Raw genomic sequence first — 20,550 nt, forward strand, 5'->3', positions numbered from 1 at the left:
TTTATGCACCTATTTTACTTTTACTCCAAGCAAGCGGTCCTTATCCAAGGGTGCATCAAGTAATCTAGATTTGACATGATCAGGGAGAAGTTGTTCCTTCAACCATGCATGTCTCCTAATGACAAATCCTAACACTGCTGCCCTGCATGAGGCTTCTAGGACGTCATATCCATAGTGTAATGAGTGTTTAGCCACTTGACAAGTAGAGTGCAGTGAATCTAACTCTTTCGAATTGAGAGAGTCAGGAAAGGTTGAAATATTTTGTTTTAATAGATCCAAAGTGTGTTGTTGATATTTTAACACGTGGAACTGACAGGTGAGTGGCTCTGATAGCGAAGGTTGCAGAGGTGTATACTTTTTTACCCAATTTGTCCAGAGCTCTGGAGTCCTCGTCAGAACTAATAGGATTCTTTGCAGAACTAGCTTTAGATCCTTTTGGTCCCTGTATAATGACCTCCGGGTCTGCAGCAGGATTTCTGTACAGGTATGTGTGAGAATCCGGTACTCTGCAATACCTGTCAGGTTTTCTGGGAGCAGGTGGGAGGGCATCAGGAATTAAACTGGTAGACATCAACCACCTCTAAGATTTGAGAGATGGCCAAGGGTCTGTGCTGGGGCAGGTCTAGAAACTCTCAGTCATTTCTCAGACTGAGGGAAGTCCTGGGATTCCCAGTGGAAATGTTCCCTGAGGGTGTGAAGGGTTTCCCCAAAGGAAATACCTTCTGGTGGGGAGGCAGGAAGGATGGATTCCTCTGCATCTGAATCCTCATAAGCAGTCAGTGGTTGTTGTTCCTCTTCAAAATCTGAATAATCAGACCCCTCAGAATCCTGTTCTGTTAGTACTTAAAGAGAAAGGTCTCTTTTCCTTTTAGAAGGAGTGGCCTGACTACCCGTGATAAGGATAAAATCCTCTGCCATTTTATGCATTTCAGCTTGGGGTGGTGGAGCAGGGGTAAAAATGGTGGCTAAAGATAGTATTCCTAGGAGTAGCCTTACCTCTAGGCCTAAGAGTATCCAACGGTCTGAGAGAAACGGTAGTCTGAGGAGAAGATATCAGTTTTTGTCTACATTCGGTAGTGCAAAAAAACCTCCTCGGACGCCGGTGCCTGCATCATGGCTTCGGACACAACCAAGGCAGAGACAACCAGAGGCTTGGAAGACTAAGAAGATTTCTGCGGCATACAGGACTCCTAAAGGGTCTCAGCAGAGGCCTGTGAAGGTATCGAACCGAGCATCAGGGGCTGCGAAGGCGGCAGCCTCACTGAATTCTGGAGAACTGACTTGCTTACCGGTAGTGTCATCGGAAGGCTTAGCCTTGTGTGGTCTGTCTCCATCTTTATCCTTACGTTTTTTAGGAATGTCTACGGATTGTTGGCTGATGGACGCCATTTCGGAATGAAAATACCTGGCTACAATAAAAGAGCTCTACGACTAATGGTTCTCGCGTTAAAGAGGGCACAGAACCGGCAACTGGGGAAGTCGTGATCTGGGCCTAAACAAGTGACGCATTATGAATGGAAGTCTCTGTGTGGCATTTGATTTCCACAGGCAAGACCATTGTTAACTTTTTCAGACATCGGTTAGTGCAAGAAAAAATGATCCCCAATGGGTAGTTAGCTTTAGACGTTTTCAGCTGTTATTCAAACTCTGGTAGTGACCGACCAGCACACTTGCAAACTGCTTCTGCTACAGGCTCTACTGCAAGAAAGACTGATGTAATGGCGTCGGCTGCCTTCCTTTATAGCACTGACGACATGACGTCAGGCAGCAAGCGACAGCAGCCGATGCAGAAAAACATGGACTCTGGTATTTGGGCTGGCCAAGGGCTACCACAGCAAGAATAACCCACAGGTGATGACTGCAACAGTGAAACATGAAGAACATCATTAATACTTACTCAGGTTTCTGACACAAGCTCATGACCAGAATCTATTTTGAGGTAAGCTGGAGACGAAACTGTGCTTTCAGTCACACATGCATGGCACAGATCCACAGCTATGTCATCTGGAACTCTCAATCTCCAGAACTAGCACCCCTTCATCTCAAAGATGAAGACCCCCCCCCCCCAAAAAAAAAATATAGCCAGAAGATAAAATCAATGCAGCTTAATGTATCAGTAACTGTGGCATGGAGCTTGCATAAACTCCTTGGCTACAACTACCAAATGCATTAATTTAAGCCAGTTTATAACTAGTGGCTTCCTGAAGAACAATATTCCCTGGACACTGCATTGTCAACTGCTGAATGCGTGTCCTAACAGAATAATTCATAAACAATCAAGCACCACAGCATTTTGTCAACATCGTGTGTGAACATGTACAAAATCTCTCTAGAGGAGAGATGCCATTTTCGGATACTATATTCAACAGATCTGGAAAGCTACACAGGTTATTTGGACAAAAATATTAGGAGCAACAGCAATATCCTAATTTACAGACAACCCTGAGGAGGCACACAGTACTTTAACAGTGTGAGGTAAGCTGTATTTGTCAACTCTCCTAAGGATATCAAATCCTGCACTGTAATCCTCATTGCACAAGTTTAGCAAGACAAATACATGGGGCTGCATGTGTACACACAGCTTGTAGTGACAGCAAGGCAACCCACAATATAGGCAGAACGGGCCTTGATCACTTGGACTTTTTAGTCAATAAAAACAAATATCAGCACAGTCCGTCCCAATGAATGCCAGTCACTATAAAAGGAGAGTACGTCCTTGTCCAGTCTAGATGGTGACCTATAAAGGTGAGTACTGTCCGTCGTACACCTACTTATGCAGACCCCATACTGTACTAGAGTAGGCCATGTCAACAGTGTTTAGCAAGGTATTCTGTAATGACAGCATCATGGATAAATGCCTTATCCTATGCATGCCTGTAAGTCATTAAAGTTGATGAGTTCTGTGAAAAGTGCATACATATTAATGTATGGCAAGCACCCCTATCAAAGTTATTCTCTTACCTTTCCCTACATCTGTCACCCCCTTACCTGCCCCTGTGAGTACAGTATGGTATATAACTAGGTTACCCATTTATACACAGATATTACTCTACTAGCTCCAGAAGTATACAGCCTGTAGCTGTGTGTCACATTCACAGGTGTCAACATGTGTGGAGTACGAGATGGGTGGCAGAAACTGAACAGTTTCAGCTGTACTGAAAATGATGTACTACTACAAGCATTTAGTTCACATGGATGACAAAAGGACAAGAATGTCCACTAATGAAACTGAACAGCAGTATAAGTAAACAAAACCTACAAAAATAAATTTAAATTTTAAATTTCTGGTATCTGGCAGTTTTAAACAAAAAGGCAGATAAAGTCAGTGACATTACAGTCATTAAACATATATTCATCGTTAGTTAAACCTTAAATATAATGGACAAGAAAACTGACAGACCTTATTTGGCATCATCACAAGTTGCTGTCCTTTGCAAATTGATCCAGATTCTAGTTTGCCTAAGACCACAGTGCCCATATCCTGAAAAAAAAGTTCCAAAATCAAAAATTACAAACCAAACATATAAGGTGGCCAAAGAATAACAGTTGTATATTTTCCTGTTACATAGTGTTTTATAACATCTACTAAAAATAATACTCAACAACTGACTCGTTTATCAATTTCTCAGCCATCACACCCACACAGCAGCACTACCATATGATGGTCAGCAGATGACAGCATGAAGGTAATATTTTCCACTGTTTAGCTCCACTCAGGTGTGTGCCCTGACAGCCCACACACAAGCTCTAACCACCGTTACTCCTGCAGAAAAAATACGGCTTTCTAGGAACATGACTTATTGTAAACAAGTAGAAACCGGACAAACTAGTCTTACCTTGACTTCTAACAGCAATAAAAATAAATACCTGTGGATTACTTCTAAATAAATATATCAACAAAACCGTAGAAAACAAAAACACATGACTTCACATTTGTGTATATAAAACACATTCAACATTTAAATTGGGATGCATGGCTAAGCTTAAAAATGCCTCCAAGGTTGTTCTAGTAATCACAGGTTATCTGAGAAACTAAAAGCAAAGTCAAGCCATGTGACAATGTTCACTATAACCACATATGCTCAAAAGGTAGGATCAATGGGGCAAAACATTTACAAAAAGAAGGCAGTCAGGCATAAAAGGACAGCATCCTTTGGGCCAGATATGGAAAGTGGGATGCCCTAAGGAGGGAGGGGGGTGATGGGCTGCCTTCCGCACTGTGACCATACGCCAGAAATCTCCCACAGAAGAGCAATACAGCTCATATCTTCCACTATTTTCGGGTGCTGGCTAAGTCAGAAGAAAGTTACCAAACATTTTTGTTCTCAGTAGGAGTAGTTTGATGCACTAAAGAATATCCTTACAAACTCACCCCAAAATAAATAGGAATTAAGTATCTATGGTACTACAAAGAAAAGAAGTTAGGTAACTCAGCATCCTCTCACCATTAAAATGCATTAGCTGTAACCAATTGCACAGATGAGAATCTTTTTCTCCCCCCAACAAGTTTATTAAATCATCAGTTAAAACATGCAACCATCCACTATAAAAAAAAACATTTCCAGTTACATACATTCATTATACAACATTTCTTTTATAACTTTCATCAGTCCAACATTACATAAACTGTTCAACTCCTGCCTTCCCTTAAACCTCACTCCACCGCTTGGACATCATCCTGCATGCACTGGGGCACTCAGTTCTGAGGTCTGGTATGTGCATACGTCACTTTTATGGCCCACATTCCCTTAGCCAACGTCAGACGTCCCGCATACCCAACAGTGACTAGAAGCTTTTGTATACTGGCCGGACGTTCGGGTAGCAAGAGAGGAAAACCCAAGGGTTTGGAATACTGCAACATGAAAATAGAAGGACATCATCTGTCATTATTCTGCTCCCAAGAAAATGTGGTCCTGGAAGGGGTTTAGTTTGGACATGGGGAAATTGATGCTGAACCCCAGGGACTGCAGGACAGAGATAACTTTTTTGGAGATGGATATGTAGTGAAGTGGAACAACCTGCCTGGATCAAGAGGTCATTCAAGTATGGAAAAATATGAATCCCTTTGACCCTGTAATAGGCCATAAATGGAACCAGATGCTTGGTGAATACCCTTGGAGCAGTAGATAGTCCAAAGGGCAAGGCAGAGAACTGAAAATGTGAGGGGGAATCGTAAATACGTCCTGTAGTTGGGCTTTATGGGGATATGTATCTTTGATATCCAATGTGGCCAGAAGTGCCTGAGGCATTAGCGGGGGAGGGGGGGGGCAACTTTCCTTTGGGACTAGGAAATGTCCAGAGTAAAAGTCCTTTCCCCTTATCTGACAGAGGGACAGGTTGGTTGGTCCCTTGAGAGAGGAAGCTGTCTAAGACTGCCTGGAAAAGGGGGATCTGGTCCTTCGGTGGCTATGGAATGCCTCTTAAGGATGGAGGAATGATCTAAGTCATGAGGTAACCCTTTTCTATAAGGGACGAGACCCACTTGTCTGAGGTAATGCTTTGCCAGATGGGAAGACAGTGAGAGAATCTTTGGGAGAATGGAATCCGGAGGGGGAGAAGGGGAAAGCAGGTAGTCACAGACTACCTGCCCTGTCCTGAAACTGAGGTTTCTGAACTGGAGTCTGAGCAGGCCTGGAAGGTGGCTGCTGCTTCCTGGAGCTCTTTTTGCTCCTAGAATGAGGAGTGGGAGCATAATGTTTCCTGATGAATTGTGTTTTGGTGGGATAATTCCTATGGAATTTAGGGACTGGAGACACAAATGTTTTAAGCCTTGTAATTCCTTCTCCTTTTGCTGGAGGGTTTTGAAAAGCTCTGCCACTTCAGCCCCAAAAGGGGCAGAATTGTCCAGAGGTGCATCCAGAAGTTTGGCCCTGATATCATCAGGTAGGAGTTGGAGTCTCAGACAAAAGTACCTTCTAAGCACTGAGGCAGAGGCTGCAGATCTGGCTGAGGCCTCTGCAGCATCATAGCTGCATCTGATAGAGTGTCTTGTTAACTGAAAGGACAAGGAGATAAGGCTAGCTATTTGGGCCTTAGAAGGTAAGTCTGGCAGATCAGCCAAAAGTTTAGAAACCTGGGTCAAAAGGGCCAGGGCATACTTCGACGTATGTCTGGTAGCTGACCACACTAAAAGCCAAAGTGGCAGAAGTATACACATTTTTGCCAATGTGTTCCATGGTCTTACTGTCCTTATCAGTGGAAAGGACACAGGTGGAGGGAAGTAATCTGGAAGGTTTGTCTGCAGAGACATTGCAACAATGCATAATCAGAAATTTGGCCCCTTACGGTACCTTACAGAACCTGTCAGGCCTTCTAGAGGCTAGTGGTTGGGAATCAGGGTTTTGAGAGGCTGCATTGAAGGTGCCCAAAAAGGCTGGTAAGACTGGAGGGATGGCATAAGGGGCGTCCATTTGAAGAGTTCATACCACCTCTTTTGAACCTCGGACATTTCAGTGGAATCCCATTTAAAAACGCTCTCATTTTAGAGATGGTTTCACCAAAGGTGAGGTATTCTTTTGGGGAGTCTGCTTCAGCAGAGTCCTCTTTGGGGGAGGCATACCCAAGTGGGGAAGGCATCTAAGAGGCATAGGAAAGGGAGTCCTGCATCTGGACTCCAAGCCTCAAGGTCCCCGCCTGAGAAAAAGTTGTTTCCACAGTGATGTTTATTATTTTCAGCAAATTTTCTTGATATTCTCAAATAAATAAAAAAATGTCTCTGAAGTCACATTTGAGTGGACTAGATTTTCACATAGGTGTGAGTGCAATGGTTTAGACCCCACATACTCTCTCTTACTTTGTAGCCATCTAGACCAGCCTTCTGGTACACATGTCCTGTGATACTTCTCACAGCCATATAAAATAAGGTCTGGTACACTTGCTTATACAAATGCAGCCGCGAGCTGTACCTGCTTGATTTACAGAGTCTCATGGTTTATATGGACAAACTGGGTAATTTATAGTTTCATAGGTAAGTACTAAGCAATCAGACTGCAGACCACAAGCACAGACAAAAACAAAATTCAGAAGTTCTCTCCCAACTTAAAGATGAGCAACAAGAGATGCACCAGGGGAGATATTAAGGCTGCCCTTCCAATTATCTAGGTTTACCTTAAAGATGGCAAGTGTGCTACCCTGACATCTAATGGGAGTTTGTTCCAGTGGAGAGGAATACGTTTGGATATGAATCTATCACGCTGTGTCTTATCTGTTGATGAAGGTTTAGTTCCTTTAATAGGGTATTTGAGATGGATTTTTCATGGCTCAAAATGCTAGACACATATGTATGAGAAGCCTGTAAGAGACTGAGTGAAGAGTGGAATGCCGGGCTGTCGTAAGGAAGATTTTTGAGGCCACTGATTCTTTTAGTTTTGAATCTCTAAGGTCTCTCAAGTTAAATGCGTTTGATAAAAAAAACAAAAAAAAAAAAAACAAAAGGTGTTTTATATTCAATAATGGGTCTGATGAGATAAGAGTAGAAGGAAGTAAGACGACTTTTTGGATCTGTTGGAGATACCTTTGGAAATCAGATGAGTTATACAGAAGGCTTTCCAAACTACTGCAGTGGCATGATGGTCAAACAATAAGGAATTATCAGCAAGACTGCATAAATCCCTTATGACTGTGTTAGATGGGAGGAGTGTGTCACCTAGATGTTATGTAAAAATGTTTTGTTTACAAAATGAACTGTTACATTTTTTTCACATTTAATTTGATGCCATTGTCCTTGTGCTAGCTGCTAATGTGGTCTAAGCCATGTTGGAGCAACTGACACAGTGCAATATCGAATAAGCACATTTTTCAGTCTGTAAATGTAGATAACCGGCCAGGAATGTTCACCTGAAGATCTGAAAGAGAGATGTCAAATAGGAGAGAACCCAAATACTGACCTCTGTGGTGTACCACTAGCAAATTTTTTGCTTTCATAAGTGGCACCTAAGACTCTAACCACATGGCTTCTGTCAGATAACCAGTTAGCTGTCCACTGCACATCATAATGAATTATGCTCCGATTTACAAGTCTGTCAGTGTCTGCATGGGGAATAGGGTCAAAGGACTTGACCTGGTCCAGATATGCTGTATGTACTGCATGACTACCCACTGTTTTGGTTAAGGAGGCAGGAGCTTCCTTTGACAAAGCGGAAGTGGTGAGGATCCAAGGTTAAGAGATTTTCAGTGCCCAGATTAATGAGGTCTGACGTAACGTGCTCCATAGCCTTGCATTCACAGCTTAGACAGATAGGTCAGTAGTTTACTAAGGTCTGTGATCTGGCCAACCTTGGGTGATGGCTGTTTTACAGGCTTCAGGAATGTAACCAGTGTAAGGGCCTAAAATGGTTAAAAAGGTGGTTTCATCTAGCCCTTATTTGGCAGTGATATTTGGGCAACCTGGTATATTATATCAGGACATATGGATGAGATGTGTACTTAGCTTCTGAGAAAGCGAAGATAACTTGTTCCATAGTACGGGGGTAGCTGGGTTTATGGAACCTTTGGAACAGCTATAATTCTAGGTGGAGTAAAATTTGTACTAAATTTGTCAGCCAAGGTATCTGCTTCCCCTGGGTCAGAGTGTGCAGGATTATTGTGTACTAGCTCTGAATATTGAGTTTTTATTGTTAAATTTCTGACAAAGTTTTCTACATATTTTTTGGCTACAGTCGCAATTTTAAGTTCGCACCCTGCTTTGAGCTTCCTAATGGTTCAACTGAGGTCTTTACAAGTTTGCTTAAGAATGCTCTTAAGGTAGGTAAAATGAGACCACTTCCAGGCATTGAGCAGTTTTTTTTACCCCTTGTCATATAATTTACTTATACAGCTATTCTACCATGGCGGGTTGCTTTTAAATTTGTCATATTTGGTGTGGATTGGGACTTGCCTTGTCAATATAACTACTTAAGGGGGAATAAAACTAGGAGGAACTGGCACCAGCTTTAACTGTGGGATTTAATGGAAGAGGGTTACAGTAGAATGTAGGTCACTGAATAAATGAAGAAATTTTGCTTTTTGAGAAGTCCCTAAGTGCAGAAGTATTTACAGGGGAAGTACCACCAGTTCCCCTGTACCAGTAGCACCAGGTGTTAGTCATTAGGATTACCGCGACAGTAGCCTTGGGTATAACAGCAGCTAGCTCAACAAACCTTCAGGGCACCTCTCACACGTCCAAATTGTGAGATGATTAAAAAGACATGTTTGGGCACCAGATCCTCCCAAAGCTTCAAACAGAGATGAAGAGGCTACATCCTAACATATTAAAAGAGGAGAGAAAAAGGAAGGGAGGGATGAGTGCAGCACTAACCATCTTGAACATTACCGTTTCCTCACACAACTGTATTACATTCATCATTTTATCACTACTGCAGCAGCCTTAGAGATTACCACATCTTAGAACAACTGTGAGGTGTAATGTAAGGATCCAGAAGCCCCTGGAGAAGGGTCCTAGCAGTGTCTGTACCAAACCTGGAGATGGAATCCAGCTTGTAATGCCTTTGTAAACATATGCACAAAGGTCCAAGCTGCCGCTTCTATAATTTTTATTGAATCCAACACTGTCCAGAAAGCCACAGATGAAGCTAAGGCCCTGGACCCCACTTGTAATTGTATTGTGTAGGGTGAAACAAACGGTAATAGCATGAGACAACTCTTATGAAACAGTTTGCTTTGACACATGCTGTCCTTTTCTTATGAAGGTAAGAAAAAAAGTGACCCAATCAAAGTTCCTAAAATTTTTTGTTCTGCGACTTAAGGGAGTTGCCTGCCAAGGAGATGACTCGGCATCGACCAGTATACCAAAGTATTTTACTACCCAAGGTGTGCGGCACATCTGACGGTCATCAGCACACATTGGCCATAAGAGAGACATACATGCGCACCACCCTCAGAACTGAAGCCCCAGATGGAGAGACAGTTTAAGAGAATAAGGATCAGTGCATCCAAAAAAGGCAAGAAGTGGGGGAAAAGAGGGAGGGTTGGAAAACTGCAACAGAGAAGAGAAGGACATCTATTATAATGGTAAGTTCTTACACAACTACTCTATGTACTTCTGTTCATCTGTTGCACTATTACTGATTTAAGGGAGCGTACAAAAGCTCAGGAGGAAAGGGTGAAGGAAGTGGCAGAGGAATTTTCAATGAAGCTATGGAGAATGGCTCGAGCAAACCCTGCCCTGGATCTAGAGATGGAATCCAGCTTACACTGGTTTGGTGAAGGTGTGGACAGATGTCCAAGCAACGGCTTCCAGGATAGAGTTGATATCCAAACCCTTGAAGATTATACTGCCCTGGTAGAGTGAGCTTTGACTGAGCCAGGGAGAACCTTACTATGGTGGGCATAGCAGAAGGCAATAGATTTGGCTATCCAGTTAGAGACAGTTTGTTTGCACACGGGCAATCCCAGAGCCCTGGGATGGAAAGACACAAATAATTGGTCTGTTTTCCTAAAGAGTTTAGTCTTATGTAAGTAGAACCCGAGCTGTCTATGTATATCCAGGGTGTGCAAGATCCTATTACTACTGTTCTGGGGAGAAGGAAAGAAAGTTGGTAGGTGAATTGCCTGATTTAGGGACAATTCACTGACAACCTTTGGCATGAATGAGGGATTGGTCAGTAGAGACACTCTTTGTGGAAAGACATGGGAGGGGGGATAAGGGTTTAACTGTGAGACCTGCCTGGCAGAGGTAATGGCCACCAGGAGGACTGTTTTCCAGTGCAGGGTTTAAGTGAACTTGAGGAAGCAGGTGCGAACGGTGCTCAAGTCAATTTCTGTAGTACAAACTTGAGGTCCCAAGCTGGCACCACTGGTCTCGTGGGGGGGGGGGGTCTGATATGAAGGACACCTTTGAGAAATTGTTTAGCTGCAAATCTGGAAGCTATGGGAGGATTTAGTGGTAAACCAGCAAAAACAGCTGACAGATGAGCTTTGATAAGAGTATGCTAATCCTGCATTAAGCAATTCACACAGATAGGATAGAACCATAGACGGGGGCACCTTCACTGGGTCCTGGTTCCTAGCCAGACACCAGAGAGAGAAAGTACTGTTGTGTACACTTACCATAAATGTAGATTTTAGAGTGTATTCACTATTGCAGTTATCACATTTGGGTTATCCCTGCAAGGTAGCCCTCAGCCAGCCCGAATACCAGAGGCTTAGTATTTCTGCATCGGTTGCTGACGCTTCAGGACTGACATCAGGTCGTCAGTAGTATAAAGTAAGGCAACCAACGCCATTACATCAGTTTTTCTTGCCCTAACCTGTCAGAAGCCCCCAAGCAGGAGCCAGGTTCTGGTGGAAGAACCCCACCAGTAGAAAGTAAATACCAATATGTCCCTTGTATGGAAGAAAAAAGGGGGATGGAGGGAGGGAAACCAAGACTGCAACAGTGAATACACTCGAACATCTACATTTATGTTAAGTGTACACGACTGTACTATGTTCTTCGTGGTTCACTGTTGCAGTCATCACATTTGGGTTGATTCCCAAAACTGAGGAAATGGGTGGAGGCAGTGAAGGAAACTAGGGGCTGGCTAGGATGCCCTGCAAGACTGCAGAGGCAAACCCTGCCCTGGATGTGGAGAAGAGAGACAGGTGGTAATGTCTGGTAAAAGTGTGAACAGATGTCCAGGTGGCAGTCTCCAGGATGTCCCTGATGGGGACTCCTCTGAGGAAAGATGCAGAGGTGTAGGCTGCTCTGGTGGAGTGAGTCCTGACCCCCTTGGGGTGAGGCTTTCCGTGTTGTTTGCAGCAGAAATGAATGCAGTGTGCTATCTATTTGGAAATGGTTTGGAGATGACTTTGTCTTCTGCCCCTGTAGCAAAGCTAACCAGCAACTGATCAGACTTTCTCCTGTCTAGATAGAATCTGAGCTGTCTGTGCACATCTAGAGAGTGCAGGATCCTTTCCCCCTTGTTCTGGGGATTAGGAAAAAAGGTGGGCAAATGAATGGATTGGTTGAGATACACCTACGGCATGAAGGATGTGTTAGTTCTGAGGGATACCCTGTCAGCATGGATGATGAAGGGTTCCACAGCCATGAGTGCTTGCAGCTCGGAGATTCTTTTGGCTGAAGTGATGGCCAGAAGGAAAGCTGTCTTCCAGTTTTAGCTCTGCAGAAGAAGCTGGTTCGAAGAGGGGCAGGGTGAGCTTTTCCAACACAAAGGTAATGTCCCAAGCTGGCGTTGCTGCTCTTCTGTGTGGCCTCAAGTTGATAGCCCCTCTTAGGAACTGTTTGGCCAAGGAGTGTGTGAAAAGGGGCTGCTCAGTGGGAAAATGAGCAGACATAGCAGAGGCATGAATTTCAAGAGAGAAAAAAGAGAGGTCACTTTGTAGTAGGTCAGCTAAGTAATCCAGGATGACAGGGAGGGAGGGCTGTGCCGTATTGGCTCCCTTAGCCTGGATCCAGGTGCAGAACCTTTTCCATTTCTCTGCATAAGACTTTATGGTGCTAGGACGTCTGGCCTCACGGATAATATCCAGAACCTGTTTACTGAGGATGGCATATTGATTCAGGGTTAGGGAATAAGCCAAGCTGCCAAAATGAGTGTCTGCAATTGGGGATGCATGAATTCCCCTTCCTTCTGGGTCAGGAGGTTTGGAATCGGCGGAAGATGCCATGGTGGCAGCAGGGACAGACTGCACAGCAAGGGATACCATTGTTTTCGGGGCCAGTCTGGAACTATAAGAATGGTCCTTGGTTTTTCCTCCCTTATTTTGAGCAGTACCCTGAGGATGAGAGGTAGGGGAGGAAAGGCATAGACCGAGAGACTGACCCAGGGGAAGTACACGGCATCCACTTTCCAAGCCATGCAGTGATGCACCCTGGTGCAGAATTTGCTGAGCTGATGGTTGGTGTGGGAGGCAAACAGGTCGACGTTCGGGATTCCCCATTTCTGTGTTATTAGGGTGAAAGTACTTCTGTTGAGCTGCCACTCGTGTGGGTCCAGAAGGTTTCTGCTTAATTGGTCTGCCAGGGAGTTGAGAGAGCCAGGTAGGAATTGTGCTAACAGATGAAGTTGCATGGAAGAGGCTGTGAGCCAAAGCGTCATGGCCAGCCTGCATAGAGGGTAAGAGAGTCCCTCCCTGCTTGTTGATGTACCACATCACAGTGGTGCTGTTGCCCACCACAGAAATTCCTTTCTGAGGCAAGGAATTATAGGTAGAAGAGTTTCCAGGCCTTAAGAGTGTTGACACCAAAGGCTCTTCAGTTACCACTGATGTTTCCTCATATGCAGTCTGGCATATGGAATGAATAGTATGCAAGATGCCATGAACCCCAGAGCTTGCAGGATCTTCCTTGCAGATAGCTGGGGTCTGGTGGCCAGTTGAGAGAAGTAGGTTGTCAGGAAAATGTTTCGCTGGTGTAACGTATGCCATCTGGGATGCTGTGTCCAGACTTGCTCCCAAGAAGATTATCCTTTGGGTGGGCATCTGTTTGGATTTCTTTTCGTTGATTGTGCACCCTAGGGAGGTTAGTAGGGTCTTTACAAAGGCCATGTGCTTGAGCAGCTTTTCCTGGCTGTCTGCCTGAAGAAGGCAGTCGTCTAAGTATGGGTAAATTTGAATATTTCTTTGTCTGCAAAAAGCAATGGCCGGAGCCAGACATTTTGTGAAAGCTCTGGGAGCAGTAGATAAGCCAAAGGGAAGCTCATAGAACTGAAAGTGTCGAGATCCTGCCCTGAAGCGGAGATATTTCCTGCAAGATTCCCTAAAAGGAATGTGGAGGTAGGCCTCTTTTAGATCTAGGGTGGCTAGCCAAGCGTCCTTGGAGAGCATGGGTAGCAGCTGCTGGAGAGTGAGCATTTTGAATTTTGGGACCATGAGGAACGTGTTTAGAATGGATAGATCGAGGATGGAGAGCCAGGTGCCCTCTTTTCTGGGCACCAGAAAACGTCTGGAGTAAAGCCTTGGCCTATCTGTTCTGCAGGAACGTGCTCTACTGCTCTCAGAGACAGCAGAGAATGGATTTGCTTTTGAGCCTCTGCCCACTGATTTGGTGGTAGATCTGGGAACCCTTTTGGGGTTGGAAGGGTGTGGAAGGAGAATTTGTATCCCTGAGACACAATGTTCAGAACCCATTGGTCCTTTGGTAATGGTGGCCCAGGTGGAAGAGTGAAAGGAGAGTTTTCCTCCTGGGGTAAGAAGGGGGGGGGGTCAGGAGGAGGTAGTCATTGTGAGTTCTTACCATAAGGGGGTGGCTTAAAACTCCCTGGTTTTGAAGTGGAGGTAGTCCACTGCTTAGATCTCTGCATTCCCTGTGGCTGTTATCGGAGGAGTCTGTTTCCACAGAGCCTAGGCTGGGCCTGTTTACTCGGAGCAGGAAAGTGTGAAGGACTTCCTCAGAAGCTGGCGTCTGCTCAGTGGCTCCGGACCCATCCAAGGTAGAGACTACCACAGGATCCTTAGTCGAAAAAGAGTTTTGCGGCATACCAGACTCTGAAAGGGTCTCGGTAGCAGCCTGTGAATCAACTGAAGCGGGCATCAGGGGCTGCGAAAGCACCTCACTGAGTACCGGAGAACTGACAACTAGCTTAACTCATTAACCCCGAGTACCGTCACATAGCGCCTATGTGCTTACATCCGAGCGTGCTATGTGACGGTAGTAATTGTATGGAGTTACACCAGAGTGCCTTCTACAAGCGTATCTAACTTTTCATTCATATTGTAGCTCCTGTGTTAAAAATTAAGTTGAAAAAGTACCTGAACTTTTTCAGTTACTTTCTCAACTTAGTTTTGAGTGTGGATTTACATTTTTTTCCATTTCAGAAACTGAATGTTCTTTATAACAAAAATAGGCATAACGTACTTAAGCAGATATATGCAAATTTACTTTCAGATCTCAACTAATAAGGGCTGCATTTAACGTTGTTACCAACAGAGCAGACTTTCTCCTTTTACATGCGACTCAACATTTAAAATGTTTCCATGACATATACATGTAGAAATATTTTTCTGCGGCTTCTATTTTTCGGATGCTGATCTGAATTAAGTGGCCAATACCAAAAAGAGAAAAAAAAAACACTGAGAAATCCCTGCCCACAAAAGAATAACAGAACCTTCAAAATACAGTGCAGACGTAAAGGGACTGTTCAAATGTGGATAACACATTTGTACAGGAAAAACTGAATTTGCCAGTAGCACTTAATGTAAAAAGAGAGAGAGAGAAAATATTCAAACTCTCAAGGTACATGTAATGACAAACATTAGACAATTATACTAAGTGTTTTTGGCCTTATAAAAAATTGTAAATATTATTTAGCACGTTGTCGCCTCACAGTAAGACGTTGTCCTGTTCGATTCTCAGCTAAAGCCCCTTCTGTGTGGAGACATGCGTGAATGAGCGTACCTTCGTTGAAGGTTGTTTGTCAGGGCTGGCAACTCGGTATGTAAAAATCTACTGCCAATCATTAGCGGACCAGAGTTCCGCTGTGGCGACCTCTAACCGGGAAAAGCTGAAAGATACAACAACAGCAACAACAGTGAGTGCTGGCATTTTTCCAAAAGGTGACAACCATTAATTTGCAAGCTAATGTCTACAGAAAAAAAGCCATTTTTTTTTAAATACCCAATTGTATTATTTGGCAACCCTGTGAGTAAGTGTGTCTGAAGACTGAATGCCTCCCTGCCTCAATGTATTTATACATGTCATATACAACTTTAATCCTCTGCATTACTGGAAAGACATGCGATAGAGAACAATTCTGTAAAAGCACAACTAATTTTTTTGTTAGGTTTGAGATAAACTATTGCATTCCTCAAAATCATAGTGCATCATAGTGCAGACAGTCATGGATGTATGCAGAAATATAATCCCCCCAGCATAAAAGTAAAAAGGTACAGCTATTGTCATCAAACAAATGGTTAACACTTCATGGAGGACACAGCAAATTCATTCTGCCAAGCATAACTAAATAAATTAATAAGGATCCATTAACTGCAGAAGTTGTGTTTCTACCTGTGATGCTAGGGATCTGACATTAGAGATATATTCAAATTATTGGAGGTATGGAAGGAGTAGAAAAGAACAGGTCACTCTCAAATCACTCGTGCTTAGTGGAAGATTGTCTGGGCAGCCACTGATGGTAGTTATGAGAGCAATACCAATGGTCAGTGACTCCACTAAGCAGCCAAAGCCTAATAGTACTCAAGGGAATAGTTAGAAGCAGTTGATATTTATATACCCCATATCCCTGTCCATCTCTTCCTGATGCACAGATACCAACAATGGTTCTTAACTACTATCTGCCTAACTCCATCCCAGGGTCCCAGCTAATGTGACTTGAAGTGAGCAGGAAGAACTGATAATGTGGTCTGGACCATGGAGGGCAACCAAGGGAGAGAAATAAAGACCAGATGATGAATGCCTAGCTTCCCATTATACAGTTCTAAACTCAAAGTATAAATTACAAACAGTCAGTTATATCTGGAAAAATACAACACAGATGGAAAATGACTCTTATGTAAACTAGTGTAGTAAATATATCTGTGGCAGAAAATTCAATCAGCGTCCAGAACAGAGTGAGGGAGAAGAGATTCCTTCCACTTGAACAGATGTCACATAAAAACGAATTCTCTCTAAAGAGATCTGTGTGGTGCTGTAAGTAATAACCACAGTGCAAAGGAATGCAAGTCTTGCATTTATCAAATGCATATGAATATTGAGGCACCAACACTCCCAAAGCAGTTTCTTGCAACAACTCAGATCAGAAACTACTACCAGTGAATATGTCTACTTCAGAACCTAATTTAAAATGATTTGCAAACTTAGATCACCATAGGCTCAGAGTGTAGGGCTAAAGGTCAGAGAAACTGATGCCAAATTGGAGCACTGGCTCTATTAAGACACTGTGTAGCACTCAACTGTTCTGATTTCTGCAGAATGTCCAGATTTTTTTACTCATTTTTGGTTTGTTCCTCATAAAATTTATGACTTTCTAGCAAATGTGTGGGATAATCTGAAGACTGAAGTCACTACATAATGATATATATTTGTCTTTCAGATTTCATACCCATCAGAAAAATGCATGCTAAGACAAATCCTGGTATTCTAGCAACTTTCTAAGTTTATAAGAGCATTACTTAAAAGCTGTCCCTATTTTTGGCCCTTTATCCTCCCATTCTATCAGGCTTTGTCCAGATTTTTTGCACTAAGAGTTTGAGAGGTATTTGTATTTCTTAAGGTGGTCATATAAGTTACATAGCTGCTTACATATTGTGGTGGGGAGAATAGTTTTTCTGTTTTGTATTTGTACTGTCACAGTTGACAAATTTTAAAATTTCAGCAGCTATATTTTCCCATGACTCCTGTAGCACACACATGACAAATAGCACTGATACTAACCTCCAGTTTCTAAACAGCACTCAAAATCATGCACTCAAAATCATTTGGAGAGAGCATACTTTAACATTTGGCTTGGGCGAATGTTTCATTATGGTGCATGTACTACACATACCAGGAACTGTTATTGAAGGGTCGTTTGGGAAAATATTTAATTCTGGTTCTTGTGCATACATCAACATTTTATTGAAGGGGTCACTTGGGCAAATGCCTCCTTTTGGTGAATGCACATACTACGAGATGTTACTGATGTTTGGGGGAAATGTTTTATTTTGGTGATTATACATATCTCAACATTTTTACTGACAGGGTCATTTGGGTGAATGGTTCATTTTGGTGCATGTGTATACCTGCATATACTAATGAAGGTGTTGCTTGGAGAAATAATTAATTTCTCTATCAGGGAAGTGCCTGTGCATACACGGTCAGACTGCTGAAGTGACGGCTGGGCAAAATACTTTGTGTTGTTTTTGTGCTTATGTATGCACAGCACAAGCAAGTGACAGCGTTACTGGAGAATATAATTCATTAATGTGTCATGGAAAAGCTTTTGCATGACTGAAAAATTCATTCGGCCATTTTGTTGTCCTGAGAGCTGGCTGTGTTACACTGAATAACTGGCATTGTTTCATTCGTAGTATGGTGCCATGACCTGTTCTTTGAGCTGATCTACTTGTTACAATATTGTATTACAAATACGGTGTTAAAAGCATAAGTTCTGTTTGCCTCCGGTTTTAGAGATGGCATACATAAAGTTTTATGTATCCAGCTTTCAAGTGTGTACTTGATTTAAGTTGTAACAAATTAAATGTTACCGGAATGAATATCTTGTGATGAACAGGTGCCAGTCTCTCCTTTATTAGCCAAGTCTTTGTGTACTTCTATGAATGATTTCTGCCTCTGCTGTAGTTTGGTTAAGAATCACTGCCTTCAGGAAAACTGCTACTAAATAACTATGTAGAAATACTGGAATGCTGAATAACAGGAACAGTGCCGATAAATATATCTGAACATTCTGTATGTATATTGTGCGTCAGTCTGTCTACTGAATAATACTGGATATGTGACCTGACTTGTAAACATGTAGAACAGGGTGGGCATAAAAAAAGTAAGAAAAGGGGGAACAACAGCCCTCAGATAATGGTAGACTAATCTATTACAGGTGTACTTCTTGTACAAAATTTTTTTTTGTTTTTGGGTGGGTGCGATCAGATGTGCATAAACAAATGTGCCCATCAGTTGTGTATAACAGCTAGAGCAGTATACAGTTACTGTCATGTACGGCTAGCTGCAAGGAAGCAACCCACATATATATGTAACAGCACAAAATGCTTGTGCATACTTCAGCATTTTATTATGCGGGTCACTTGGGTCAATGCTGCAATTTGGTGAGTGCACATACTAGGAACAGTAACATCAGGGTCATCTGAATTGTGCCAAATATTTAACAAGCTTCTGTAAGGCCATTTTTTGCTTGGGCTAAAGGAAAGTCTCTCTGTTGATCAGTGGCAGTGAAAAACATTGAGCAGCCTGCCTGCCCCTGTGGGAGTGGTTACTGACTTGAAACTGTAGTTTTATTGGCCATTTTGGGTCAATTCCAAAACTCCTTCATCTTCCTCTCTTAAAACCCTCTTTTGCACGGTTTTGTGCGTTTTTGAGCATAGCGCAACAGCGGGCAGCGCCGCCTAATTGGGTTTAAACTATTTCTGGCTCCACAAAGTCTGCTCTTCACTTTTTCCCTTAGAACTGCTCTATCTCTCAATTTAAACACCATATTCTCATTCTAAGGCCCTTCACTGGTCCAATTAGGTAATCCTACAAGTTAGCACTATTAAACCATAAGCACTACTTACTCTTATACTCTCTACGATTACCCTGTCCTCTATTGGTCCGTCTTAAATTCAGTTTCCTATTACTCTAGCATGTCCAAAGGTCAGTCAATGGTTTCCTCTCCAGTCCAGCTGGTGAATCTGGGAATTTTGAGGCAATGTTACAACTGTCTCATGTACACGGACAACCCTCTCCTCCTCCAAACAAGTTCAAATATATGTGAGAGATGCAACTATTTAGCCAAACTGGAGGCTGAGCTCTCTCATCTCAAAACTGGTGAAACCAGTCAGGAGGAGAAGGTAACCTCACACAACACAATTCCAGTATCACATAGTCCCACCACATCAGCTAACCAAACACATAAATACACAAAACATACTCGGAGGCTCTAAATAAAAATCTACCTAAGCAAGAGACCTCCAAAGCAGACATCCAAGCAAACGCTACCTCAAAACAAAACACACACAACACATAACCCACAAAGTCAGTGTGCCAAGCAGCCACAGCCCTTAAGGCTGAATAACACACCTGATACTCGTTATAGGTGACTATTGTCAGACACACTGACGTCCCGCTCACCAGGCTGAATAAAGAGAAGGTCACAGTGAGCTGCCTGTCGGGTGCTAGGATCCGACACATAACGCAAGCACTCAGGTCACTCCAAAGCAAATACAAATATGACTAAGTCATTGTACATGCTGGTGTGAATGACCTGAGATGTACCTCCCTGGACTACATGAAAAGAGACAGAGGAGCTCTCTGATCATGTAGCCCAGGCTGGTATGACCCTGACCTTGAGCAGCATCTTACCCTCACCTAGAATGATGCCACAGTACAAAGACAAAATGATCGATTTTAACAATTGGCTAAAATTTTGGTGTCATTCAAAGGGGATCCAGTGTCTGTCAGCCTGGGATGACATGCTCGACAAGCCACGTTGTTTCGCTTAGGGACGGCTTGCACCTGTCACCACTGGGCTTTCGGATATTGGCAAAGGCTCTTGCCACCCCATAGTGCCTTTTAGGCAAGGCTCAAAAGTCAAACCCACCCCCATAGACAGCACAAGGAACAAGAAACTAAGGGTAATGCTGCTAAACGCCAGAAGTCTTAACCTCAAGATGCACGACTCAAGCTCTCCTCAGTATGGAGAACATCGATATCTGTGCAGTGACAGAAACCTGGTTCAAGGCTCCAGAGAGCACCCCAGCACTACCAGGCTATACCTCATATCATGCTTTTATGCCCCAAAACCCGGACCGAACCACAAAAGGAGGGGGAGTTTCCATATTTATCAAGGATATCCACACCTCCAGGTTAGTGGCATTGCACGAAGTATCGGAGACCATCCATGTGCAACTATCAGTGGGCAAGACTGCTTTTCAGTTTATAGCATC

The 20,550-nt window shown here is 43.2% G+C and overlaps 1 protein-coding gene across 2 annotated transcripts in view; it reads right to left on the reverse strand.

Annotated features, from left to right (window-relative positions):
- Positions 1 to 20,550, reverse strand: part of GSPT1 (G1 to S phase transition 1) — a 960,922-nt gene that overhangs the window by 231,367 nt on the left and 709,005 nt on the right. For both annotated transcript variants that reach the window (XM_044089181.1, XM_044089179.1), the window contains one exon: positions 3,401 to 3,481. In XM_044089181.1, coding sequence (XP_043945116.1) covers positions 3,401 to 3,481 — 81 coding nt within the window. The remainder of the gene's footprint in view (positions 1 to 3,400; positions 3,482 to 20,550) is intronic.

This window comes from Protopterus annectens, chromosome 12.part0, assembly GCF_019279795.1.
Source record: "Protopterus annectens isolate FY-2018-M chromosome 12.part0, PAN1.0, whole genome shotgun sequence".
Taxonomy (NCBI): domain Eukaryota; kingdom Metazoa; phylum Chordata; order Ceratodontiformes; family Protopteridae; genus Protopterus; species Protopterus annectens.